The 24330-nt window shown below is 35.0% G+C and overlaps 1 protein-coding gene across 9 annotated transcripts in view; it reads left to right on the top strand.

Annotated features, from left to right (window-relative positions):
- LOC143180522 (uncharacterized) overlaps nucleotides 1–24330 on the top strand; it is a 125987-nt gene that overhangs the window by 51734 nt on the left and 49923 nt on the right. For 6 of the 9 annotated variants that reach the window (XR_013002139.1, XR_013002142.1, XM_076380304.1 and 3 more), the window contains exons 1-2: nucleotides 6262–6377; nucleotides 22843–23045. Coding sequence is in view for 4 of the 9 variants with exons in the window: in XM_076380304.1 (XP_076236419.1) it covers nucleotides 6280–6377; nucleotides 22843–23045 (301 nt within the window). In the remaining 5 variants the exon portion in view is untranslated. Of the gene's footprint in view, nucleotides 1–6261; nucleotides 6378–22842; nucleotides 23046–24330 lie in introns of those variants that run through there. The other 3 variants (XR_013002141.1, XR_013002143.1, XR_013002140.1) reach the window with 1 other exon arrangement.

The following is a 24330-nucleotide window of genomic DNA, read 5'->3' as shown; positions in this document are numbered from 1 at the left end:
AAAAAATTTAGATTTTGATTCAAGGTTTGAGTTACTTCTATTACGTTGCTGAGGTTGGTTTTGACTGCTTGTGATTCTTGTTTTTTGAACAAATTCCTTAAATTTGAGAAAAATGTGAAATAATATCCACATTTCTCATTCTTGATATTACATTAAAAGTTCTTTAATTGTATCCATATTGATGTGCTGGTGGTTATTATTGTTTCACACAAACTTTTCGAGAAGAACATAGCAGGATTAAATCAAGTCAAATAGTGAGTTAAATTTATAATATTTATAATTTATAACGTGATATTATTTTTTAACGATTTTTTATTCTCTAGACGTGTAAGTGCTTGTAGAAATTTCCTCAATGTTTGAATTCAACATTTGTGGGGCATGATATAAATTATTCACGTTGAAGATTTATTAAAATTAAATGTTACATTTTTAAGATTGCAATTTTTTTTAATTTTCTTGCATCGGTGAAAAAATGAAAAAATTGTACTAACGATAACTGCAGTACATGCAAATTATACAGAAATGCCTGATTACAATTACGATTTTTACACTAATTTTGACTTATAATTTCATATGACATAATTATTTTTTATTTTCTGAAAACGAGCTATTTCTTATTAAATAATTTTTCAGTATTACAATACCTATTTTAATATTTCACTACCTATTCAAATATTTCGTTATTCAACTCTTCGAACATTGTAATATTCAACGTATTAAATATTTTAATATTATAATATTCAAATATGTCAGTATTAAAGTTTTAGAATATTCCGATATTAAATGTATCTCAATATTTCAATATTAAAATTGTCTAGTACTCTTCATATTCCTATTTAAATTTTCTGATGTTAAAATTTGTTAATTTGCAAAGTCCATTCGTTTGCTTTAATTTCCAAGTTCCAATTCCCACAACAGAATCGTCCACTTCCTCTATCATAACCATACGGCATTCCCATGTGAAATCAGATAGCATAACCAGATACTACTGCGTGCTACAGAAAAGCTTGTATCTTCGTTAATATTTCGATGCTAAGTACTCTTCGCGATTTCCCAATGAAATAAAAAGAAATATTCGCGCTTCGACATTTTCCTTTGACAGTCTCATACTTATTTAAAACCTTTTAGGTTGCACAATTTTGAACAACTCCGTTTCGAGTAATTTCAATGACAGGAGGACCTTCGAGAGTTCAAAGGTTCAGAAGTTCAAAGGTTCGATTTTCTATAAATATCGAAGGGTCACTGATGGTCCATGGGTCATGGAACGTGTTAACGAGGGCCGATAATAGACGAAGGCACAGACACACCCATACCCAACCCATGCTAATGCACTCGCGAAGAACTCGTCCTTTTAATCGATCGACGCTTCGATTTGGGTCGCGACTAGCTCGCTATTATTCATCTCCATTATTTTTCCACGGGGGCGTAATATCGTTTCGCTTATCGCCACTTAAAGGTGCATCGGAAAGTTCGTTAAGCCTCAGCTCGTCTAGAAGCCTGCTCCGTTCGGTCCTCAGCTAAGAAAGCTTCCTCTGAAACGAAGAAACTGTTGGCGAAAAGGATCTCGTGAAACGAGCAAGACTGTTCTTTTTGGTCACGACGCGAGATTCCCTTGAAAATTTATCGTAATTGGTCGGTCACGGGTCTGTAAGTTTAACTTCTACGTAAATTCGCTGCAAAGTGGATTGGCCGTGGCTGCTTTAAAGTTCGCGTCGAAGATTCATGACAGGACCAGCGGAAATAGCGATAGGTTCAAATATCTGAGGAAGTTTTGACGAACTTCTCCGAGAGCAAAGGCTGTAAAAAAGTGACGCAGTTTTGGCGATAGGAAGTTGTTAAATGAGTTATTTGCCAAGCAGGGACACTACTCTCGAAATGGGATTTTCTATATAATTTTGTACTAGAAGCGAAATTTTCATTACAGTTAGTTTGTTAGGGAAGTGAGGTAGTAATGTCAAAGAATGTTCATGAAATTTGACACTTTAATTTTTTCGTAAAATAATTTGTTCAGGTCGATACATCAAATGCTTTAGAAAATAATTGAATAATTATTTACCCATAAATAAATATTTATGCTCGCATTTTCAATTAATATTGTTGTATACAATTTAAAAGAGATTAGAAGAAAAAGTATTAGAATCACTGAAAATTACTATAAAGTCTATAGATAATAATTCCTAGTGGGTCTTACTAGAAGTAGATGATCAGTACAAAAAGAATAGAAGAATTACAGGTATTGAAAATGTCTTATTTCAAATTAGACTTATTTATTGAGGATAACTCGTTAATTCATAACTCGTTAACTTTTTCTTAAATAAGCCAGTACATCTTTATAAAAGGTGGTAAAAGGTTGTGTATAATTATGAAAAGTTTATAACTAGTTAGGTAAATAATAAAAAAAGGTTTGAACTTATATACATATGTACATGTTACAAAATAATTATTTACTGAGTACCGCTACTATTATACGAGTGGAAATCGAAGAATAATAACAAAATTCCAGTTATCGTTATATTGAAAAATTGCTTTTAGATTTCGATTCTCGCTCGTATTTACATATTTTGAAGAATCATCGGTGATTGAATTAGTCCTCTCACATACCTAACAGGTGTCACGTTGCTCCATTTTGGGTGAGGTGTCATTCAGATAGCCCGTGTGTACCATCGACAATTGAAAATGAATTATTATCAGAATGAAGAGGCAACGTACACAATTCGCTGTAGAATAAAACAAATATATTTACTTAAACGATTTATGGTCAACGAGAAACACAGAATACTCTGGGACAAAACATCTGATGATCTGAATGGAGAGCTCAGCGTAGGCTATCAGTGACGCAAATGTGTCAAAGGCGAATCGATTCATTCTCAATGAATGCTGCGTGTGGTTTAACAGCCTATTTCATAATTTTGTAGGACGATTGGTATGAACATTAACGATACCACTACTAGAATAGCTAATATAACTGTGATATAATGCAATTATTTATATTCGTATACCAATACTTTAATTTCGAAGAATATTATGTCAATTTTAACAATTTTAAATTAACACTGAATTAAACTAAAAAATATGTATACAGTGATTTACGAATTTACTATTACGAATCTACAATTTTCTCAATTTATATATATTGTTTCAGAAATATCATTTTTTAATTCTAGTAGAAATAGTAGTACATTAATTTTGCCCTGTAAAATCTTGATTAAACTTAAAATTCTAAGAAAAGTAAATGAACCCATTAAAATCTCTTCATTCTGTAAATATACGTACTAAAAAAGTAATCTCCTACTATCAAAGAGATGTATTTACTTGCAAAATATAGGAATTCCTGTGTGTACAAGGGCCGTTTATATTTAGTCTTAAATATCAACTATCTCTTGTATTCATTGCATGGTGTTTTTTACTCCATTAGTTAACGTAGAAATTATGGGAAAGTATACGGTAACGTTTTCATTCGGAACGTGCCTCAACCAATGAGTTAACGGACTAATTGGAAGAGGGAGTGTCTGTTTAATTCCGAGCATGTATCCATTAAATCCAGTGTCTATATGAAAACAAAATTTCATCCAGTAACACAATACCTATGTATCGCTGAGCGCAAGATGTAATATGCCGTCGCATTAAAGCAATAAATTTAGCTGTTAATATTCGAGTTTATTAATATAGTTGCGTATTATGCATTGATCCATTAAATACCATACATGCTCGATATGATTCTAATATCGATTTGTTAAAAACTCCCTTAAGCTTTTTGATGAATTTTATATGAAGTTTCTCCGCTACAGGTTCATGATTCATGACATGACTTATAATGAGGTTATATGGAGGGACTATTTTTTAAAGCTAATTCAGTTGCTGGTAGTCTTTTTATGAAAGATGTGATAAAAATGATACATACATGAATAATAGGATAACTTTTGATATGACATTATTTAAAGTATTACTTCAAGTGACATATCTATTATTTTATTTTATAGCAATCGTGCTTTCGAAATACAATTATTCCATTTTATTTGATGAAATTATTTTTTAATATTCTGAGATAATCAGATAATTAAGTATTTTATGCTGTAACTAAATTTCTGCAGGCATTGGAATTATTGTATTTTGATGACTATTTCTTTTTTGTTTTTTACAAAATATTCTTCATATTGTGTGTATTATGTTTTGATCATATAAGTTCTAGAATGTGCTTATTAAATATAACATTCTAGCTATTATAAAAAACGTAAAATTTAACAAGGATTGTCTCTAATACGAACCTTTCAATTGCTCTCTTTATGTGGCACTTAACGTGTTAACAAAAATCTAATTTGACTCCGTGCTAGTCTGACTCTGTGCTAATAGGTACTAATGCTCTTCACTAGTGGGTGTTTGACAACAGGTGTCAGTTAAGAGTGATTGTACAAGTCAAAAATCAAGAATGATTTTGCATTGCATTTAAAGCTTCATTTGCGAGTTACTACTTGTTGAAAATACACCTAAAATGTGCTGGAAATCTGTCTTACTTGGAGATTCATTTTACTTCCGACGAGCATTAGCCAGGTCAGACGCAGCGATGCTACTAGAATGAGACAATAGAATATGTCTAGCCAGACACACTTCACATGCACTACAAGCGTTCTTTCAACTACTAATATCTTAAACACAAAGCCCCAAATGGAATTTCCTTATTCTTTATTTCCGTCTTATTCTGACATGCAAAATTGTCCCTGACAGTTTCTGACATCTGTTGTCGAACATACTCTTGAAAGACTGCGTGTCAGTAGTGAGCAGAACTGGAAAAATGTTATCTTGCATGACACAGAAGTAAAAGATGTATTAGGTTATACCTCTAAGTCTCCACGTGATTCTGCCTGTATTGTTTTACTTATGAATTAGTGACAAATCTCTAATCTTATACATATACACACACAACACATAACTTTATTTGGCTAGTAAAACCAAATTCATTAACATATCTCATTAAAAACGAAGGTAGATCACAGACAGAAGTGGTAATATAATTTCTAGGATCAATTAGACTCGTATTCCTTCCAAATGACTTTCTTTCCAGTTCTGTACAGATCTTCGCTGACTTCATATAACTCTGACTGTAGATTTTTACCTACAAATTGGTAACGAATCTCTTATTCACTAAGTATAAGTATCCCCTACGTGATGAGATCTGCCATGAGGCATGCCTCGCGATTAGTGGTGGGGCCAGACCACTTTGAATTATTTTGACTCTTATTCAATCGTTGAAATGAGAGATAGATTCGAAATAATTTTAAGTGGTTTCAAACATATCATTTGGCTCGAATTGTGTTATGAGTTAAGTGTCACTTTATAGGTGATACTAGGTGACACTAGGTGATAGCAAGGGATACTAGGTAATACTAGGTGATACCAATGGATACTAGGTGATATTAAGAGATACTAGGCAATACTAGGTGATACCAAGGGATACTAGGTGATATTAAGAGATACTAGGCAATACTAGGTGATACCAAGGGATACTAGGTAATATACTAGGTGATACCAAGGGATACTAGGTAATATACTAGGTGATACCAAGGGATACTAGGTAATATACTAGGTGATACCAAGAGATATTAGGCAATACTAGGCGATACTAAAGTATACACTCGATTAACAGAACAAAAGAATGTTCCTGCCCTATTCGATTCTAGCAAAGGTGGCCTATAAGGAGGTTTAGAACTAATCAGACCCCCATTCTTTCCAAGCGACTTCTATCTATCTCTGAACAGTACTCAAGGGTTAAGTCCGCTCGCGATAGATTGCCTAAACGCGCGGCAACGTGCTCGCTGAAGTGACCACGAACCATAACGCGCCTATGTCCCACATACGATGCGGTGCACCGCGTCGAGTGGAGCCGCGCCGCGCCGAGCGACGCAGGGACACGCGTATCGACCACTGACCCACATACGGAAACGGCTGCGCCGTTCGATACCCACCGATTCGCTGAATTAGATAACACAACGCAGCCGAGAGAAACGACTCCCTCGCCCCATCTCTCTTCCACCATCCCTCCCTCGCCTTGTTCCCCTATCTCTCTCCATCTGTCTGTCTCCCCCGTTCTCCCTCCTCGTACCTTTCACGCATTCTGCGCCCTGCACTTAACGTTTCAACGGATATTCGAGTTACGCGACGCGTAGGTTGCCAGGCGTTTGGCCTTGCGCACTCGTTCAAAGGCCATTTTCCTTCGCGATGGGCAACCGAAGGAGACCCAGCTTCCGATGAGTCGGCGTCTGGGAAGCTCAAGGTCGCCCTCCCATGCCAGGATGCCCGTATTTCGCCGCTTCAATTATCGGCACGGACCTCTGGAACCTCGAGTTCGAATGCTTCGATCGTGACACAGTTATTGGTTACAGGTGGGAGTAGTTCAGTTTCAGTTTGATTGCATCTGTTGGAACGTAGAGTTTGAGGGATGGGGTAGTTGGAGGTGATATGGACAGTCGTCTAATTGGAAGATGGCCAATCGAAATGTTCCAGCGATCTCATCTAGATAGCACTATGTTTTGGTTTAGTTTATTGTAGTGGTAATAGAGATTGGTGGTATTGAGGATCTAGTATGTGATCACTGATATACGGGGGTTTCGACAACAGGTGGCAGATATTTGAAGGGGTGATTCTACATGCTAAAGTAGAATAGAAAGGAAGAGTGATGGAAATGGGTTTCAGGCTTCGTTTCCAGGTTATTGATTGTTGAAAATGAGCTTAAAATGTGGGTAAAATGTGTCTGATTCGTCTTATTCTACTGATATCACTGCGTTTCGCCTGACTAATCTGCGTCAACAGTAAAGAAAGCCTCCAAATCAGACTCGTTTCACACACATTTTAGATGTATTTTCAGTAATTAATATCCTAAGAACAAAGCTTCAAATCAAATTTCGTCATTCTTCATTTTACTCTTAATTTAGCATGTTGAATCACTCTTCACAAATCAACTACACATTATCAATAAATAATATAACTGTGACATCTTTCATCTTGTTCTTTATTAAAGTAGGAAAAAATAGTGCTATCATATCATTTACTTATGGGTTTTTTATTATATAACATTTTAGTCTTATTTTTACACATTGACGAAGTTCATGTGGAAAAACTAGAATTCTTTATCACTGTGTAACCTATCGTAGTACATAATTTTATTATAGAATTAAAACATAATTAGTATTTGAACGTGTGAACTTTATACTTCTTCGTGAACAAATTCGTGGGTCATTGTACTTCAATTGATCATTTTAGATGACTAGCTACATCACCCTGAATTAACCTAATGTTATCGTTTGTTAGCTGGTGTGCTATCTTGTATCGTGAGCAAGAATGACAAGTAGAGACGTGTTGAGTAGAAGTCTTGTACAATTAAGGTTGAGAAGAGTGCCCCTTACCTCGTAGCATACTGTCTTTACTCGCTATTATAGTCTTGTAACTTGTTACCAGGAATAAGCTTGTACCGCAAGGAAAGTTCTGTCGGAATGTTTGATGTTTGTGTCCCAAGATTTTGAGATATTCCACACAGGGTATGTTGGGCTGTTTAAAAACACACCTACATCACTTTTTATCGGCCAATGAATAAACAAGGAAAAAGAAGACAATAGCGAAAAGGTGGAAAACGCAGTGATATTTCAAGCGATTACGCTTATAAAAAGGAATTGTTTCTATTTAGTGGTCTGTTAACAAGTGATATTGTTCATTAAAGATTATACCTTCAATGGGAATACCTGTTTTTACAATGTCATAAATTTCATTTTATTTGGCTATTAATATTTCGAAGCTCTAAAGCTCTATGCGTACTAAAAGACATTGAAAACTTGTATAGTAAAATATATGAGTGTTTGAATATTTCAAAATTTATCTATTAAAGTATTTAAAATTTTTTTAGACTTGAATTCTTAGGTATTAACATTGTTGCTATTTGAAAGTCTGAAAATTTGGGTATTAATTAGCTAAAATGAAACAGTCCGAAGTTAATCACAGTAAAAAACAAAGAAGAAACAAGTGAAGTTATAAAAGGTAATTATAACATAAAGTGAAAATCATAATTAAACTAGATACTTCTGTATTCATATCAAGAATCGAGAAAATAGAGCACAGTGGTAGAAATGTCCTGCATAATTGTAACCGAGATGAAACGCGTGACTATAACCCTGTACTCAGATGAAAAGAAAACATATGAAACATTTCTTGTAATTATGAATCAAAAATTGTATTTCGTACTGCGAGAGTCGAGTTTAGGATCTACGTTGAAACGTTTTTATGCTCTCGTTAAATGCCAAGAGTTTCTAAAATACAAACTCTGTTTTCCATGGAACCTCCACAAAGAGCACACTTAACTGCAAGAGATTCCAATTACTATTAACACATTTATTAGTTGTCACTCTCTTTCATTTCAAAGTTATCTAAATAGAGTTACCTAGTTAGTCTAAATGCGAGCGATAGAGTTATCCAACTAAAGTTACCTAGTTACAACAAAATGAGAGATAGATCTATGGCTAGATAACTCATCGTTGAATGAACGCCACTGTTTCCCAGACTTCGCGTCATTGGCCGCCGAACTAATAACCATATTCAACCTCGGCTGCTCCCAACAGTGCCTTTCATGCCAAAACTCACGTGCTCCCTCGTCCCTCGAAAACATTCGACGCGATTGAACTCTAATCGATTCGACGCCGCGAGTACCATTGCGCGCGCGGTATCTCGGGGGTCATCGAATGGCTGGGTAGACAGAAAAATAGGAGAAAAACCCGACTAGGAGCCGAGTCGATAAGCCGTGAAAACTTCTCGATCTTCATCCCTCTTCTGCAGTGGGGTACTAGCGCGGTACTTGGCCTGCCAACCAAGAGTAATCTCGCAATCTTCCGCAGTCTAAGCTTGCCACTGTGCAAGACTGGAAGATCGATCGACGGTTCTGGATCGTCTAAACCGGAAGCGCCCTCAGTCTGTCGTCATTTGTAAACGGGAGGCCAAACAGTTCTCCTCGGATTCTAACGAACAAAATGAAGTTAACGATCCGGTTGGCGACTAGAGACGGTTGGTCAGAGGGATGGGAGGTGTTACAGGGTTCGGCAGGGGTTAACAGAGATCGAGGCGAACGTGACTAATCGAAAAGAGCACCGACTCGTATGTAAACTGTTCTGATTGCAATCTAGGATCGTGTACTTATGGACAAGAGAGGGGGACAGGTGGTAACATTGACTGTGACTCGGTTCGCAGTTGAACCGATGACTGTTTGCAACGATAATTCGAAAATTGAAGGATCTGGTTGGAACGCTTGCTCCTCTGCTCTTTTTCGCGTTTGCTGATTGGAGAGTTTGGCTTGTTAGGCTGCCGCTCTCTTTTCCTGTCGAGGCGATTTGATTTTCCAACGACTGCCGGAAATTCGGTTTCCGCGAACGAGGAACGACGAACGCGCGGAAAGCACTGTCATCGATTCGGCGCTTATCGCAGACATCTGGTTTAAATGATTCGGCTTTAACCTTGCACAGGCTGTGTCGTTCGCTGTGATATTCAGGATCTGCTCAACACGGTTATTCCAATTCTAAGTAAAGTCATTTATCAAATGTTTTACTAACCCTCGGTTGTCACTCTGGGTCGGTACAATACCAAACAATAATTAAACAGAAAAAGTTGTGGAACTGTTTTTGATGATAAATTTTGTGGTGAATATAATCACACCACTTTTGTTATTCAAAAATGTCTCTTTTTCGATACGTCAAATAAATATTTTTTTTTAAACCTGCACTAAAAAGCTATTCTGTTTTTCTTAAGCTACAGCACATTTTAATAGCAAATTTGAAAGCTAAAGTTAAAATTAGCTTGAAATTAGCAAAATTAAAAGCTAAATTTGTAGTTTCACTGGTTACAATATGGAAAAACTACAATTTTTCCACGAAACTGTTTTTTGTTGATACTTACAGTCCTAAGAATTTTTTTTAGAACATGTTACTTCATTACTTAATTTTTTATAATCAAAATATATTCTACAATATTCAAACTATATTCTAAATTTTTTTCTATCGATTATTACTGCTATTTTCTCAATAGTTGCTCTTTGAAAATTGAACCGTGTGTTGCAGAATAGGTGTGACAACCGAGGATTAATAGTTCAGTTATCAGAGCTCTATTTTTTAATCTTTGTAAGCGGTATTTTTTCGCAATTAATGATATGTGAAACTAGAAAAGTAAATAAATAAATGTTATTTTTGTGAATTATGCACTTCTTCAAAAACTTGTAATTTTAGGACATTGTTAAAAATGGATATAGATTAATCTCGCTAGTTCGAGTGTTAGTTATAAAAGCCTTTGGAATTTTTATTCGTTTATTACCAATTATAGCTTATTTTACTAATAATTCGTTTGTACTACAGCATAAGGTGTTCTTTGCTTATTTGTACAGTACTAAGTTAAATAGAATTTACTTTGAAATTTAATTTGGTTATTTGGAGACCGTTTTGTAAAACCAATAAATAAGGTTTTTAAAACAGCACCATAAAAAACCGAATTAAATACCGTCTATTTGAAAAAGTGTACCAAAATCAAACTGAATTTCGGTGTCAGGACAAAATACCATCCCTGCAATAAACATTAAGGGTTAAAAAGGATTAAAGTTAAGAGTTAAAAAGTAAGGATTAATCTCGAAGATTAGAGATTGTGGTGACATTTGAGAAAAGAAAATTATTTTTATTCTTGGTTTTTATCGACGAACTAGCTCTTTCAGTTTTTATTTAACACAGAACACGAGGTGGCACAACATTAGGAGTAGCATCTACGGTAATCGTAGTTGGCAGTATCGAAGCAGGCACGTGTGTCGTATTGTCGCTTAGTTACTAGGTATATCTGAATGGGGTACCTAGCTGCATTGAATTATCGCGGCGAGTTTCCACGGTATGCTAACTAACGTCGATGACGAGTCCTCTGTTTGCATCCGCGGAGACAACCGAGACAGGCTTTTCACGGAAGTAAACGTGCTCGTTTGCTGGTATTGTTCCCGTCGTTATTCCCGTCCTAGCTGAATAAAACCGTTGCAGAAATAGCTCTGTTTCACACGAATTTCTCCTTCGTTTTCTAAAAATTAATCCTCCCGGCTTCTTCTCTTCCGTCCTTTTACCGTGAAACAAACGCACGAACGTATCATTCGTAGAGCTTAAAATGACTCTCGTCATCCATACTCCGTACGATTCACGTTAACCCTTCGAGCGTTGATATTCAAATGAGTAGAGCGCACTGTGTGCGGAAATCCTTTATTCCTACTTAATAACCACATTCCCTGACGCCTATGGGTGTTCAAGGCACGGTGTGGAGTGATTATCTATGTAATCTCGAAACGTGTGTATAGTATCTTCAGACTTCAGAATCAAAGGCATTGAAGTGATGGCACTTGTTTTTATGAACGTTGATCGTGTTTGATCTTGTTTGCCAATCACAAGTAGCTCTAAACTGCAGTGATTCTTGTCAGAAACTGTTAGAAGTTCTTCTAATAACAGTATTATTAATAGATAATACTAAAAAGTCTAGTGTTATCTATTAAATAAATTTAATAGTCATTTTTATATGTAAAATAAAGAATTTACTGTATTTATTTTTATTTCATATAATTTTTCTTTTTCTGAGATAATGACTGGTTTGACTATTCAAATTTACTTAATTTGTATGAATATCTCGTAATTAGAATATTATAATACAGTAATTTCATTATTTATTATTATTTACAATATTTCATAGGTCCTCTATGAGTTCGATCACTATCCATGAATATTATCATAATTACACTCCACGGATTACTTTAGTATATTTTCTTAATGCAAGTAACATGGATCTAAAATTTATTGCAGAGGTCTTTGGTTAGTAGTATGTAGGTATTTGAAATGCTAATGAGGTATGTAAATGTAGAAATGCAGAATACAGCACTGCTTTAGCAAAATAGGTGCACATAGAACGTTTGTCGCATAGATCTGGAAAATAGATGTTTGTAATGAAAATATCTGAAGTATATACAAAGCTACCTGCAACTTGTAAACCATTTTAAGATCTAATTTTAATTTACAATATTTTTTAGTCTTAACAGAGTCAATAAGTACATTATTAACGATTTAAGATCTATGAATACCTGACAAATATACAATTTATAAAAATATACACATAATATCTATAAGAATTATATGTCAAAACAATTCTTAATAATCAGAAATCTGTTTCATTAACGTGAATTCCTGCACATGTAAATGTTTCACAAAATGAAAGAGCTGACAAGACTGTAGGAAGGACTGAATTCTTATTAACTGTCACGAAAGACTTCAAAATTCTATATAAAGATTTAATAAATTACATCAAGAAACTAATAGGATAACATTGAAGAAAAGGAGAAGAGAAAGGGAAACATTAGAAAACTACATGATCGAGGTCAGATATAGACGAAAAAAGTCTGAGTCATTATCTTACAAGAAGAGGAACAGGTCATCTTAACACAATTAAGGAAAGGTCATACTGAATTCTCACACTCTTTCTTAATCTCAGAAGAAGATCAGTTATTATTCACTGACTGTCAACAGGTTCTTATTTTCTTACCCACATTTGGTGCTGGAAAAGTAATATCAGAATATTTATCTTCCAGTTTCGAAACTCTTCAGTTAACAAAGATGACTTCCAAGAGTACTTGCATTTCTAGAAAGCATAAACAAATTAAATGTCATACTAAGAACCGATTACATCAATGGTGACGTCGTTAATAATCACCCAAGTTGATGTGACTCAAAAAGAGGAAAAAAATATTTTCTCTTTTTGAACAATTTCAAATCTCTCACATTGCACCAAAATTACTTTGAGTCTATAACTTTTCATATAGAAAAGTATTATATATTCAAGAAAATAAGATAATATTATCATTTAATACAAAAACTGATATTTTAACCCCCTTTTGTGTATTCACGTCCTTGGTTATATTGACATTTCTATTTATCGTCTATTTATCGCGCACAAAACTGATTTGAGAAGATTTTATTTGAAGAACTAAATGCAAGAGAGAGTGAAAGCAGATACAACAGAGAAATGACCTTCAGTTGCATTGAAGAAATTAAATTGAGTGACTGGAATATTCCAAACACAGTTGGATTAAGAATATCCTGTACTCTAAAACAAAGACAGTACCAATTCGCTTCATTATTCGACATACTAAAAACTTAAAAGTAATCATAGATAATATTACTAAAAATACATTTTTAAATACGCTAGTGACATAATCTAGGATTCCTTTTAAATCTTCAAATAGTTATAGTACCCATGTTTAAAAATTTTTAATATAAATATGTAGTAATATGTACACATAATATCTATCCATTCCTTTAAAAAGTGATGTTTCAGACAGGGGTGTTACTCCCCTACAGTAAAAAATTCTTAAGAAAACTATTTACTGTCTTTCACACCTTTAATTTCAATATTCCATATAATTAAGACTGAAAAGAGCCTGCCAATTGACCTCAAGTGAGGTTTACGAGAGTTTTTCAGTGGAGAAGCTCTCATCATACACTACTGGGGATCTGTTAGAGTCCTATGCCATCAGACCAGCTTATAGAATATTTCCGCCTGCTGATATTGTAAAAATAAAAAAAATTCTATAGACTCCCTTAAAACAATATTTTCAGAATAAATATGTAAGGAATGTAGGTTCGAGGATCCTTTAGGCTTTCGCGCGACGACTCGGAATTCAGTATTCCTAGAGTTAATAACACTGTTCAACACGGGTCTGATTTTGTAAGCGGGAATAAACATTTCTTATAGATTTCGACGTGCTGATTACGAATCTGCAAACCGTTTTTTTCCAGAACGTCCAGTTTTTGAAAAAATCAATTTTGAAAAAAATGACAAATTTTCAACTTTGAGATTTTTCTGTGCTTTTGCCGTAGTAGTTATTTAGTTGCTCTTTGCACGAAATGATTCTGTGGACTCTCCCGAATAAAATAATATAAATATTTATTAGATTATAAACATCGAAATAGGTTTAAATAACAATTAAAGTGAAAAGGACACCCAAAACGCACCCATTTTTGTTGATATTTTTCACTTTATTTCAAAAAGTAAGGGTCTAGGAGAAAATTTGACTATACCACGCGATAGAGCAAACCTTTCCACTAAGGAAAGCATCAAGCGAATGTTCAAAATTATTTTTGTTTTCAATATAGAAATAAAATAGTTTGGCGAAACGCGCGGCGGCGACAGTGGTACTCAATGACGGCGGCGCGCGCTGGTGGACGCCTCGCCTATCGCCTGCCGTTCCGCGGACCCTATACGCATTGACGTCATTGAGTACCACTGTCGCCGCCGCGCGTTTCGCCAAACTATTTTATTTCTATATTGAAAACAAAAATAATTTTGAACATTCGCTTGATGCTGTCCTTAGTGGAAAGGTTTGCACTATCGCGTGTTATAGTCAAATTTTCTCCTAGACCCTTACTTTTTGAAATAAAGTGAAAAATATCAGCAAAAATGGGTGCGTTTTGGGTGTCCTTTTCACTTTAATTGTTATTTAAACCTATTTCGATGTTTATAATCTAATAAATATTTATATTATTTTATTCGGGAGAGTTCACAGAATCATTTCGTGCAAAGAGCAACTAAATAACTACTATGGCAAAAGCACAGAAAAATCCCAAAGTTGAAAATTTGTCATTTTTTTCAAAATTGATTTTTTCAAAAACTGTACGTTCTGGATAAAAACGGTTTGCAGATTCGTAATCAGCATGTTGAAATCTATAAGAAATGTTTATTCACGTTTACAAAATCGAAAAAAAGTCAAAATTTGTTGAACAGTGTAATTCGTGTTTACCTCAGCAGAAGTGAAAGTGGAAACATAAAACGCAGTAATCCTAAAGAAGACAGTGCCAATAGAGATGTCGTCAAGCTTTATTATCCCACAAACGACGGAAAATGAAAGACTGCAAATGCAATACACAGAAGCTTTGAAGAGCCACTGCAGTCGCCTATAACGCTCGCTTAATTAACCCATTCGAACATTCTCAATATGAAGCTCCCCTGAAAATCCAATATCGATTGTCGAACGAGGTCACGAGGCGGTTGATAACGGTATTCGCTTCCCCCGAAAGTTATCGTAAATAGTTTCTCGAAACTTTCCCCATGAACAACGCAGGATCAAAAATCGTTGCGTACACAGTGTACCATTTAAATTAAGATCACTCGAAGCCTCTGCAGAACAGAACAGACGGCTCGAAAATTCCCTAGAACGGAAGTAACCGCGGGCACAGGAGTATTAAATCCACTTGGGCCATCGAGTGCGATCAAATCGGCTCTTCGCGCTCCCCGAGCAGCAGAGAGTGGACGAGCTTCGTGAGCATCGGCAAAGACGCGACAAGCCGTTTAAAATCAAAGAATAAATGCTGTGGCGGGGCGTTGAAGAACAGAGGGGGAGGGTTCCAAGGATGCAACATGGAAAAGGACATGGAGACAGGAGCAGAGAGTTCGAAGGGTCGCGTGGAGCTCGAGGGAGAAGAATGCTCGCGATCTTTCCCTTGTAGCTTTCGGCCAATTACGATCTTGAATAATGAATCAAACGTTAACGAGCCCGACGACGAGATGTTCCGCGTCGGCGTTGAAAAGCCGAACACACGGCGCGACCGAGGAAAGAGAGCGAGTGAAGAGAGAACGCGAAGGGAACGAAACGAGAGATGAATTTCCGCGCTTTGTTCCGTGGGGTCTGGCGTTTTCGCTTTGGGCGAGCCCTCGAAAGCTTTCTCGAATTCCTGCCACCTCCCACTCTAAGCTGTCCTCGACGAATCGTCCTTATTTATTCAGCAATCTCTGTTTTCCTCCTCGCACGCGCGCCAGTCGTTGTTCTTGTTTGTTTTCTTATTTTATTCGGGGGGGGAGAGCTCCTTGTGTACATTACAGTTGTACGTGATAATTAGAGAGCGTCAGGGTAGTTAGTCTGCAGAAGTGGAGTCTGGTCCGAACTGGGAAGAAGTTAACTCCTTAACTGTTTCCCGTCCTACTGTTGTTGGATCGAATTCAGACGGGCGCTTCGTAAGCAAATGTACCGTAGCTAGTCTTGCTGTATCTAAGTTTTGTTTCGAATTAGTGATTGTGAAGGAAGTGGGAAACGATTGAATCTCTAACTGATTCGAATTTTTAAGAAACTTTAGAGTTTTAAGGAATTTCATAGTTTCATAAACATAGTTAAAGAACTGGAAGGAAAATCAAAATTTGCTCTATCCCTCAAATATTATAATATTTGGAACCCGATGTTAATTATGATATGATAATTATGCAAATTATTTTTATGTTGTATATATTTTTTAGTACTGTATGAAGTATGTAATTTTTTACTCGTTTAACATTTCCATAAATGCATAAAAATCTGCAGTTCATTTATTAAGATATTGCAGACTCGCGAGGAAAGTGATACTACTGGAGAAAATATGTTTACCAAAACACAAGGTGTCTCAGAACTGGTGATATAAGCGGAAAGCTAGTAATAGCGATGTCAAAAAATATTATTTTACTGTTTCAATTTCAACTTATTTTTTTTATGTAGTGTACGATATGTAATGAAGGAAAGCATTCGAGGGTCTTATTTCAAATGATCACTCTTTGTATTGGTACAAGCTCGTAAATGCTGCAGCTAATAAGCTGCCACTAAGGACGTTTAGGTATTACGTCCTTTCATTTGTAGGAATGAAATTTTCTCGCAAGAGAAAGATGTTAAAACTAGAGCCAAAATCTAGCAAATCGATGTACTTACTAAAGAAACTAATAAAACTTCTGATAGTGATTTTCTGTTTGAGACAAAGGATTCCCCAACAGGATTCTGTCTCACTTCACAAAGTAAACAGCACACAAGAAAGGTTACGAAACACCGTTCCTGTATTTATTACCCTTTGATAGCTGAAATTTAAATTCTTTGGATTACAAATTGTAATTAGAATTAGAAAATATATCATGCAGAAATTTTCGTAGAAATTTGGATAGCTGGAAGAATGCTTTACCAAAAGCTGTTAGTTAAATATTCTGACAAACAGTCTCTACTGCCATAGCTGTCTAGCCATAGCCTCTGCAAGATCGTATCAAAGTAAATGGTGATCATTTCGAATGAGCTCTTGTGACCACCAATTGACATAAACGCGTTTATTCCAGTTTGATCCAGTATTTATTAATCAATATGGAACTAGGGTTAGATTAGAGTATAAAGGAGGCGCGAAATTATGGCCAGAGTGTGTGATATTGCGATTTGAGATACCATCAGATTTATTAATCCCATAGTGTGCAGTGATGCAGATATCCATTATCCTAGCTTTTTCTTAATATTTTCCTATTGTAAGTTTAAATGACCAAATTGTAAGCTGATCATAAAAATTAATATGTTTGCAGAAAATATAATACTTGTGTGCAGTCATGCATATATAAATCACAGTATATTTTTACTATAAAAATATGAAAAATAATCTTTTTAATGTTTTTCCCTTAATTTTTGGCACATTTTCAATAGGAAAGAATTATTTTATATCAAAGTAAAGAATTGCACATTGTTGGATTAACCCTTATCGGACATCATATTTTCAGACCTGAGTTGCTGATATACGTTCGATAAGGGTTAAGTTCATTGCGATAACTTTACATTCTATGTTAAACATACAATTTTTTCTTATATGAAAGAATATTCTGAAGCTGATTCCTTAAGTTTCTAGACTTTATTAACAGAATTTGAAAAGTTTTTATTGTCATACTACTATCTGCCTTATTTATAAACTACATCTATGGTATATTGATTATTTATTACGTTTTATTCTTGTTAACTGTATAGTAAGTTCAAAAAGGATTTCTATATGAAGTCTTTTTACATTACTGACACAATAATAGTACCGATGTAACAAAAATAATCATTTATTTTTAAATAAGATTCTAAAATATACCAAAACATACAAGTTTCAGCATAAAGTACCAGAGAATGAATTGAATGGGTGAGCAGCTAAAGCAAATGAGCAGCTACTAATCAACTTTTATTGTTGGATGTCATCCATGAATGTGCTATTAGACCCTGTTACACGTGTCATGTGCAAACTCATTAAAGAGATGATGTGCTGTAAACCTTCAAAAGGATTTTAGTATGAATTCAATCTTGAACATTTTTCTACAATTAAAATCGAAAATTTTTATGAGAAAATAGATCTTTATTAAACATAATCTTGGTAATTTTGGATATTTTTCATGTAGGTATTTCGATCTTCATAATAGCAAGAAGATTCATAGTAGGTTCATATTACTGAGCTCAATAGCTTAACATTGTAACAATATTGAGTTTCTCTTAGACGTATTAAATTTTTCCTGAATTTCGACGAAATTGTCTCCCTCTACACCTATTTTCAACAGGCTTATCTTTGAACGTAATAGATTTCCCTCTTTTCCACTATATCAGATTAACATAATCTCCTTCACTTACCGTATGGCATAAAAATCAGAAAATCAACAAAAGTAGTCTTATCAGGTGTTCCCCCTATAGCTTTTGAATATTCTTTCGCCTACCATATGGCATAAAAATCAGGAGACCCTCAAAAGCAGTCTTATCATATTTTACCCCCTAAAACTTTCAAATCTCCTAACAAAAAACAGAAAAAAACAATATTCCTTCCATTTACAATCCTTGCCCTTCAATCTTTACATTTATGTTGTTAAAAAAATAATGTCCTTTGTTCGTTCATTAACACCAATATATTATTTAAATGAAACAATACAACTTTCTTAGTAAATAGAATATACTTATATCTTAATTTGAACATTTATAAACTTTATATAATACATCTCAATAACACAGTCACCCAGAATAAGCAATGGGCAGTACTCATCTTAGCCTATTACACTAAATGTCGCGTTACCTGCTAAAGGCTAATGCACATGAAAACATACGAGTGATAACAAAACAATTAACACCCTAACAATTTACAATCCTTATCATTTACAATCCTTATCATTTACAATCCTTATCATTTACAATCCTTATCATTTACAATCCTTGTCCATTTACAATCTTTCCTTCCATTCTTCAAGCTTTTAATTTTCAAAACTATCTTCTACTAACATTTCCCTAAAATAAATCACACTTCAATAAAGTACAAAAATGAGATCTAAAAAGTTTCAAACCGCAATACAAAACCTTCTTCTTCACGTTGCAAAATCCCAAAGATATCCCTTCCTCCCATATCTCAGCAACAACGTCCCTTAAAGCGATTAACGAAGTTCCAAAGAAAGCTGCCTGCTCGTGAAGGCCGTTTGCCAACTAACAAATCTCAGCTATTATTCCATCGGCCCCATCTTCTTCTTCCCTCGCGAAGTTTCCACGCGAAACGGGCATCGAATGGTCTTGTATCGATCACGGGGCACTTGCTGGCAAGCAGGAGCAAAAAGGGCCAAGAGGGAGGAGGGTGGCGATCGCAGCGGATGGTAATTACAAGGCGGTCGGCGCGTTTAATTCTCGTTACGCTGTTGTTCCCCGTCGAGAATGCACGCGCGAGTCTACCCTCGTGGCGGATGGAAAGCTGGAACGGTGAATCGAAGAAAGGGCGATCCTCGAGGAACGCTAGAGTCGCAGATCGTTGATTAGCTGGTACGAGGCGCGGTGCTTTTTTCCGTTTCGTCCCGGGGACAAAGTCGCCGTGTCTACGCGGTAATTAACAATCGCGATTACAACTCGTCTCGGGCAAAGACCGCATTGCGTCAGTACGCGTGGAGTGGTGGGTTTGTCGGTGCCGCCTCGCAACTTTCCTCGCCAACGACGCACCCCCGCGTCCTCGCTTTCCATCTCCGCCAGCCATCTATTCACCACCCCTTCTTGCTTTCCCTGACCTCTGCGTGCTATCCCGCTCCCCTGCACCTCACGGCTCCTCCTAGTCGGCTGAACCTTCCAACCCTCTTCTTCCCTGCCACCCCCCGAGCCTCTGGCTTCGATGCCTAGTCTGTTCAGCCACGCACTCGCGCGAGCGCACCACACTTAATTAAATGTATGATTATGTATGCAAATCGACCACGCAGACTTCGCAGATCTGATTAATCTTTGCCTTGCTGGGAACTGGAGATGTATTTATTGAGGGTGGTATTGATTGTTAGTTATAGTAGGACCTTGATTAACTGACTTTGATGCGAGGTGAAGTGTTCTCTTGATAGCTAATTTTAGTGCTTTTGATAGACTGTTAGTAATACGTTGGGTGCTGCAGAATTTCAGCTTATTGGGGAAATCTCAGGAATTATTTGAATGAAGAAATCGAGTTTAAACTTCAGAGGATCAGAATTTTTTTCTTTTTTTTATTATTATTGGTTATTTTAAATTGTTTTCACGAAAAAGCTATATCTTACCTAAATGAATTGGTGACTGCAATTCAAAGACCGCTTTTTAAGATATTTGATCTCAACGTATAGTTCTGTGTATTTTACGTATCTGGATCCTAGAGCCAGAGTGTATTAAGTTCAATTGTTTCCTGTGTAGCTTAATACACTTTGGCTCTAGAGTCCACATATATTTTTGAGATTATTTTAAAATGTAAGTCATTCTGTAACTCATCGATTTAAGTGTTCTGCACAGTTTCCAGGCTTGTTCTAGCACATGTATGAACCACACGTCTAAAAGCTAATAATAGGAAAGTGATAATTGTGTTAAATTTTTCATAGTTTCCAGTTTCTATTCCGGTATCCTATTTCAGTTCTAGATTGTAAAGTATATTTATTCACTTGAGGAAAGTTCCACTGGCGGTAGTGTGTGTGTCGACGTGTTCAATCATAGTTCTGTCTGAATTGAATTTCTACGATATTCTTATTATCATTATACCGAATAAACGTAACCGTGAATAAAAAGGACTAAGAGTGATTGAGATTCGTTAATCGAGATTCTAGTATATTTGGGTTCTCATTCATTGCCATTCGTGATCATTTACTCATCAGAATTTAATTCGTTAATTCGTTCATTTAATCACTATTTCAGTGGAGATGATTATGTGGTGCAATTGGACGTTGATTAATCCACTTAGCGTCAGATTCAATAGTAAAATAACCGTGATTGATATATGTCTATCTTCAGCCATCTGTTACAATTACAAATTTCTGTAAAAGTACATCATTCGCAGAAATAACATTTATTTATATATCTTTCTAATATTATTCAGCATTAACCAAGAAAAAAAGTAAAGTTTACAAATGATAACGTGTCTAAGGAATAATCGTCATTTTGATGGGTTCAGTTTTTCTAGTGTTAAAATATAGAAAGGTGGTAACCTTTTGGTGATTAATTTTCCTATTTCGAATAAACTTTAAGTTAACTATAGTTGAAATCTTAATTGAGCAAAGTTGTCCGAGCTTGGTTCTCACTGTCAGATTAAAAATTAATTAAAATGATAAATCTATTTTCTAAAAAAGGTTTCTTTAGATGCATCTCTTATATACCTCCATAAACGCATGCATTCTTAATTTAACAAACGTTATATCTCTAAAATATAATATTTTAACTATTTCCGAAATATCGTTTCAACATAGGCTGTCAAGTATATAGTTTTGATAGATGAAATACAGGGTGAGTCACGCAATTGTATCACCTAAGTTTTGTTGTAAACTATTTCTTGCATGAGAAAATGTTTCAAACGAAAGTTGTTTGATGTCAAGGGAAGCATATCGAAGAGGAGGAAACATTCTTTTATGCAAGAAATAATTTAAAGAAAATTCAAATGATGCGATTGCGTGGGATTGACCACCACTGATACGTCGTGTAACCGAAAGCCTGGATAATGGAGATCGTAGATGATCGATGTCCAATTAATATAGGTTCTATGATACGTAGGTATATATATATGTATGTACATACATACATACATGTATATTCGGTTTAAATGTATACACCCAATTTCGGGTTAGATGCAATAACCGAAATAAATTTCGTTCACTCTTACACTGCATATATACTGTATATCCTACCTGCATCATGTTGAATAATATCTCATATTTTATATACATGTATAAAATAATAACAATAGTAATTATTATTATCGTATAATTACTATAAGGATAATTATTAATAATATAATATTAATATTAATATAATTGTATTATTTATAGTTATAATTATATTGCAATAGTATAATTATGTTATTATATTAATGTATAAATTATTAATATGAATTATATTAATATTATTAATATTATATTAATCATTATTATAGTAATTAAACGATAATAATAATTACTATTGTTATTATTTTGTACATGTATATAAAATATGAGATATTATTCAACACTTATTGAGATATTATTAATATTATTACTATAGTATTATAGCATTATATTATCATAGTATTATTATTACTATAATATGATAACATTATATTATTATAGTATTATTATTATCATTATTCTTCTTATTATTTTTCCCACTATTATAAGTACGCAGGAATTCTTAACACAAAACTCCTTTCTAAAAATGGAGCTTACAAAAATGTGACGATCTTAAACAAAAGTGTACCTTTCTCTTATGCTCTTTCTACTCCTAGCTTTAAAGTTTCGTTCGACAAGGTATATAATTTATATCTTTAATTAATAATTTAAAAGATATTTGTTACATATAGGTACATATTAAAAATGAATATGAAAGTTTAACGCGAATATTCTGTAATACGTTATGTTGCGGGCGCCTAGCAATCACCATCAAAGAATCGATCTTGATCTGGCGAAAAGGGGCCAGCTCGGGGAAGAGGTGTATCACTAAACCGGGGTGATCGATTTGAAAGGCGCGCAATTAAAGAGGCTACTCAAACTTACGCGTAATCTCTATAGAATCGAACGATACGTTTGTTCCAGAGGTGACGATGTGCAACGATCGATCGAGCTGCTGGACAAAGTGCTCTCAGAGTACGACGAGCACGAGGCTGAGGGTGAAGGCGGCGGAGGTGGCGTCGACGGAGTCGTCGGCGGCGGCGGGGGCGGCGGAGGCGTCGGGGATTGTGGAAGCAGCACGGAACCGAGTATTGGTCTCACGCCCGACGACGAGAGTCCGTCTTTAGGTATTTTTTGGCTCTACCGTCTTTTCTCCTTTTCCTCCTTCGTCCTCTGCTTCCTGCCCTTTCTTGCCCCCTTCGTTCGCTTTGTGTCTCGACTTGTTACCTTTTGTTGCACGTATGCTAGTACGAGGGTTGAAATCCTCGGTTGTGAACGATGACGAGCTGTTAGGTGGTAATCGATGGGAGTTTGTTTCAATTTCAAGTCGATTGAGGCGAATTTGGGGATTCGATGTATTTACAAATGAAACTGTTTAAATTTACATTTTAGATACGTGTACAACACTAGCCTGAAGTTTGGAATCATTTTGTGAAGAAGTAACAAATGAATGTTGTCTTATGGAACATAGAATAGCAATAAATAATGAGAATCATTCTTTGCTTGTAAAGCAAAACGATCTGTTAGATTTTTCAAACATCTGAATTAAGGTCTTAATTGACATGTGGAATATAGAATTTATATTTTCAGGAAAAAAGGCATTAAAAGAATGTTTTCATTAAAAAATAAATCTACAAGACAGTTATGAAGCTGAAAACTTTAAACACCAATACATATTTCGAAAACAGAAACATGTTACTTAGGTCGTTTTGTCTTACAACCACAGCATTCTATCCATTGTATTAAATGCAAGACATGTTTTAAAGTGCTAATTTCGAGTCAAAAATATTTTGTCATACAATGTAAGTTTAATGAGAATTTGCAAACAATTCCAAATTTTTGGCTAACAGAATACACATATTCCTAAATAGAAAAATAATTTTATATAAAAAAAAGTAAGCCCCAACATAGAATAAAATTCTTTAGTATTTTTGCCATACAATTACCTAAACAAGAAAATAAATGAGAAATAGAATGAAAGGATGTATGTCACAAGGAAATAAAGACAATGTAATTTATATATCATATTTGTGTATTATAGGCATCATGTGAGCAATAAATGTTTACATAAATTAGAGAATTGAGATAACATGTAGGATTACGAGCAATTGCTTCGGTTAGAGAGTTCAAGAAAGAGATTATGCATCCGAGAGAGTTTGATGTCACCAAGATTATCCACTTCGAGCGTAATTCAATTGATAAGATTGCTAATAATAGGTCTGTAGTTTTGAAGACACAATATAGTTACTAATAACAGGAAAGTCTGACGAGATTTAACTGACGCAATAAAATTGGCGATATAAGTTGCTAATCCAGTAATAGTTTCATAAAGAAAGATTTAAGTCAACTATTGGTTAAGGATTAGTAGAATGTAGAAAATCCAGTTTGAGAAACTATAAAATAGAATAGTAA

Source organism: Calliopsis andreniformis, chromosome 6 (assembly GCF_051401765.1).
Source record: "Calliopsis andreniformis isolate RMS-2024a chromosome 6, iyCalAndr_principal, whole genome shotgun sequence".
Lineage (NCBI taxonomy): Eukaryota > Metazoa > Arthropoda > Insecta > Hymenoptera > Andrenidae > Calliopsis > Calliopsis andreniformis.
This window is presented reverse-complemented; position numbering and strand designations above follow the sequence as displayed.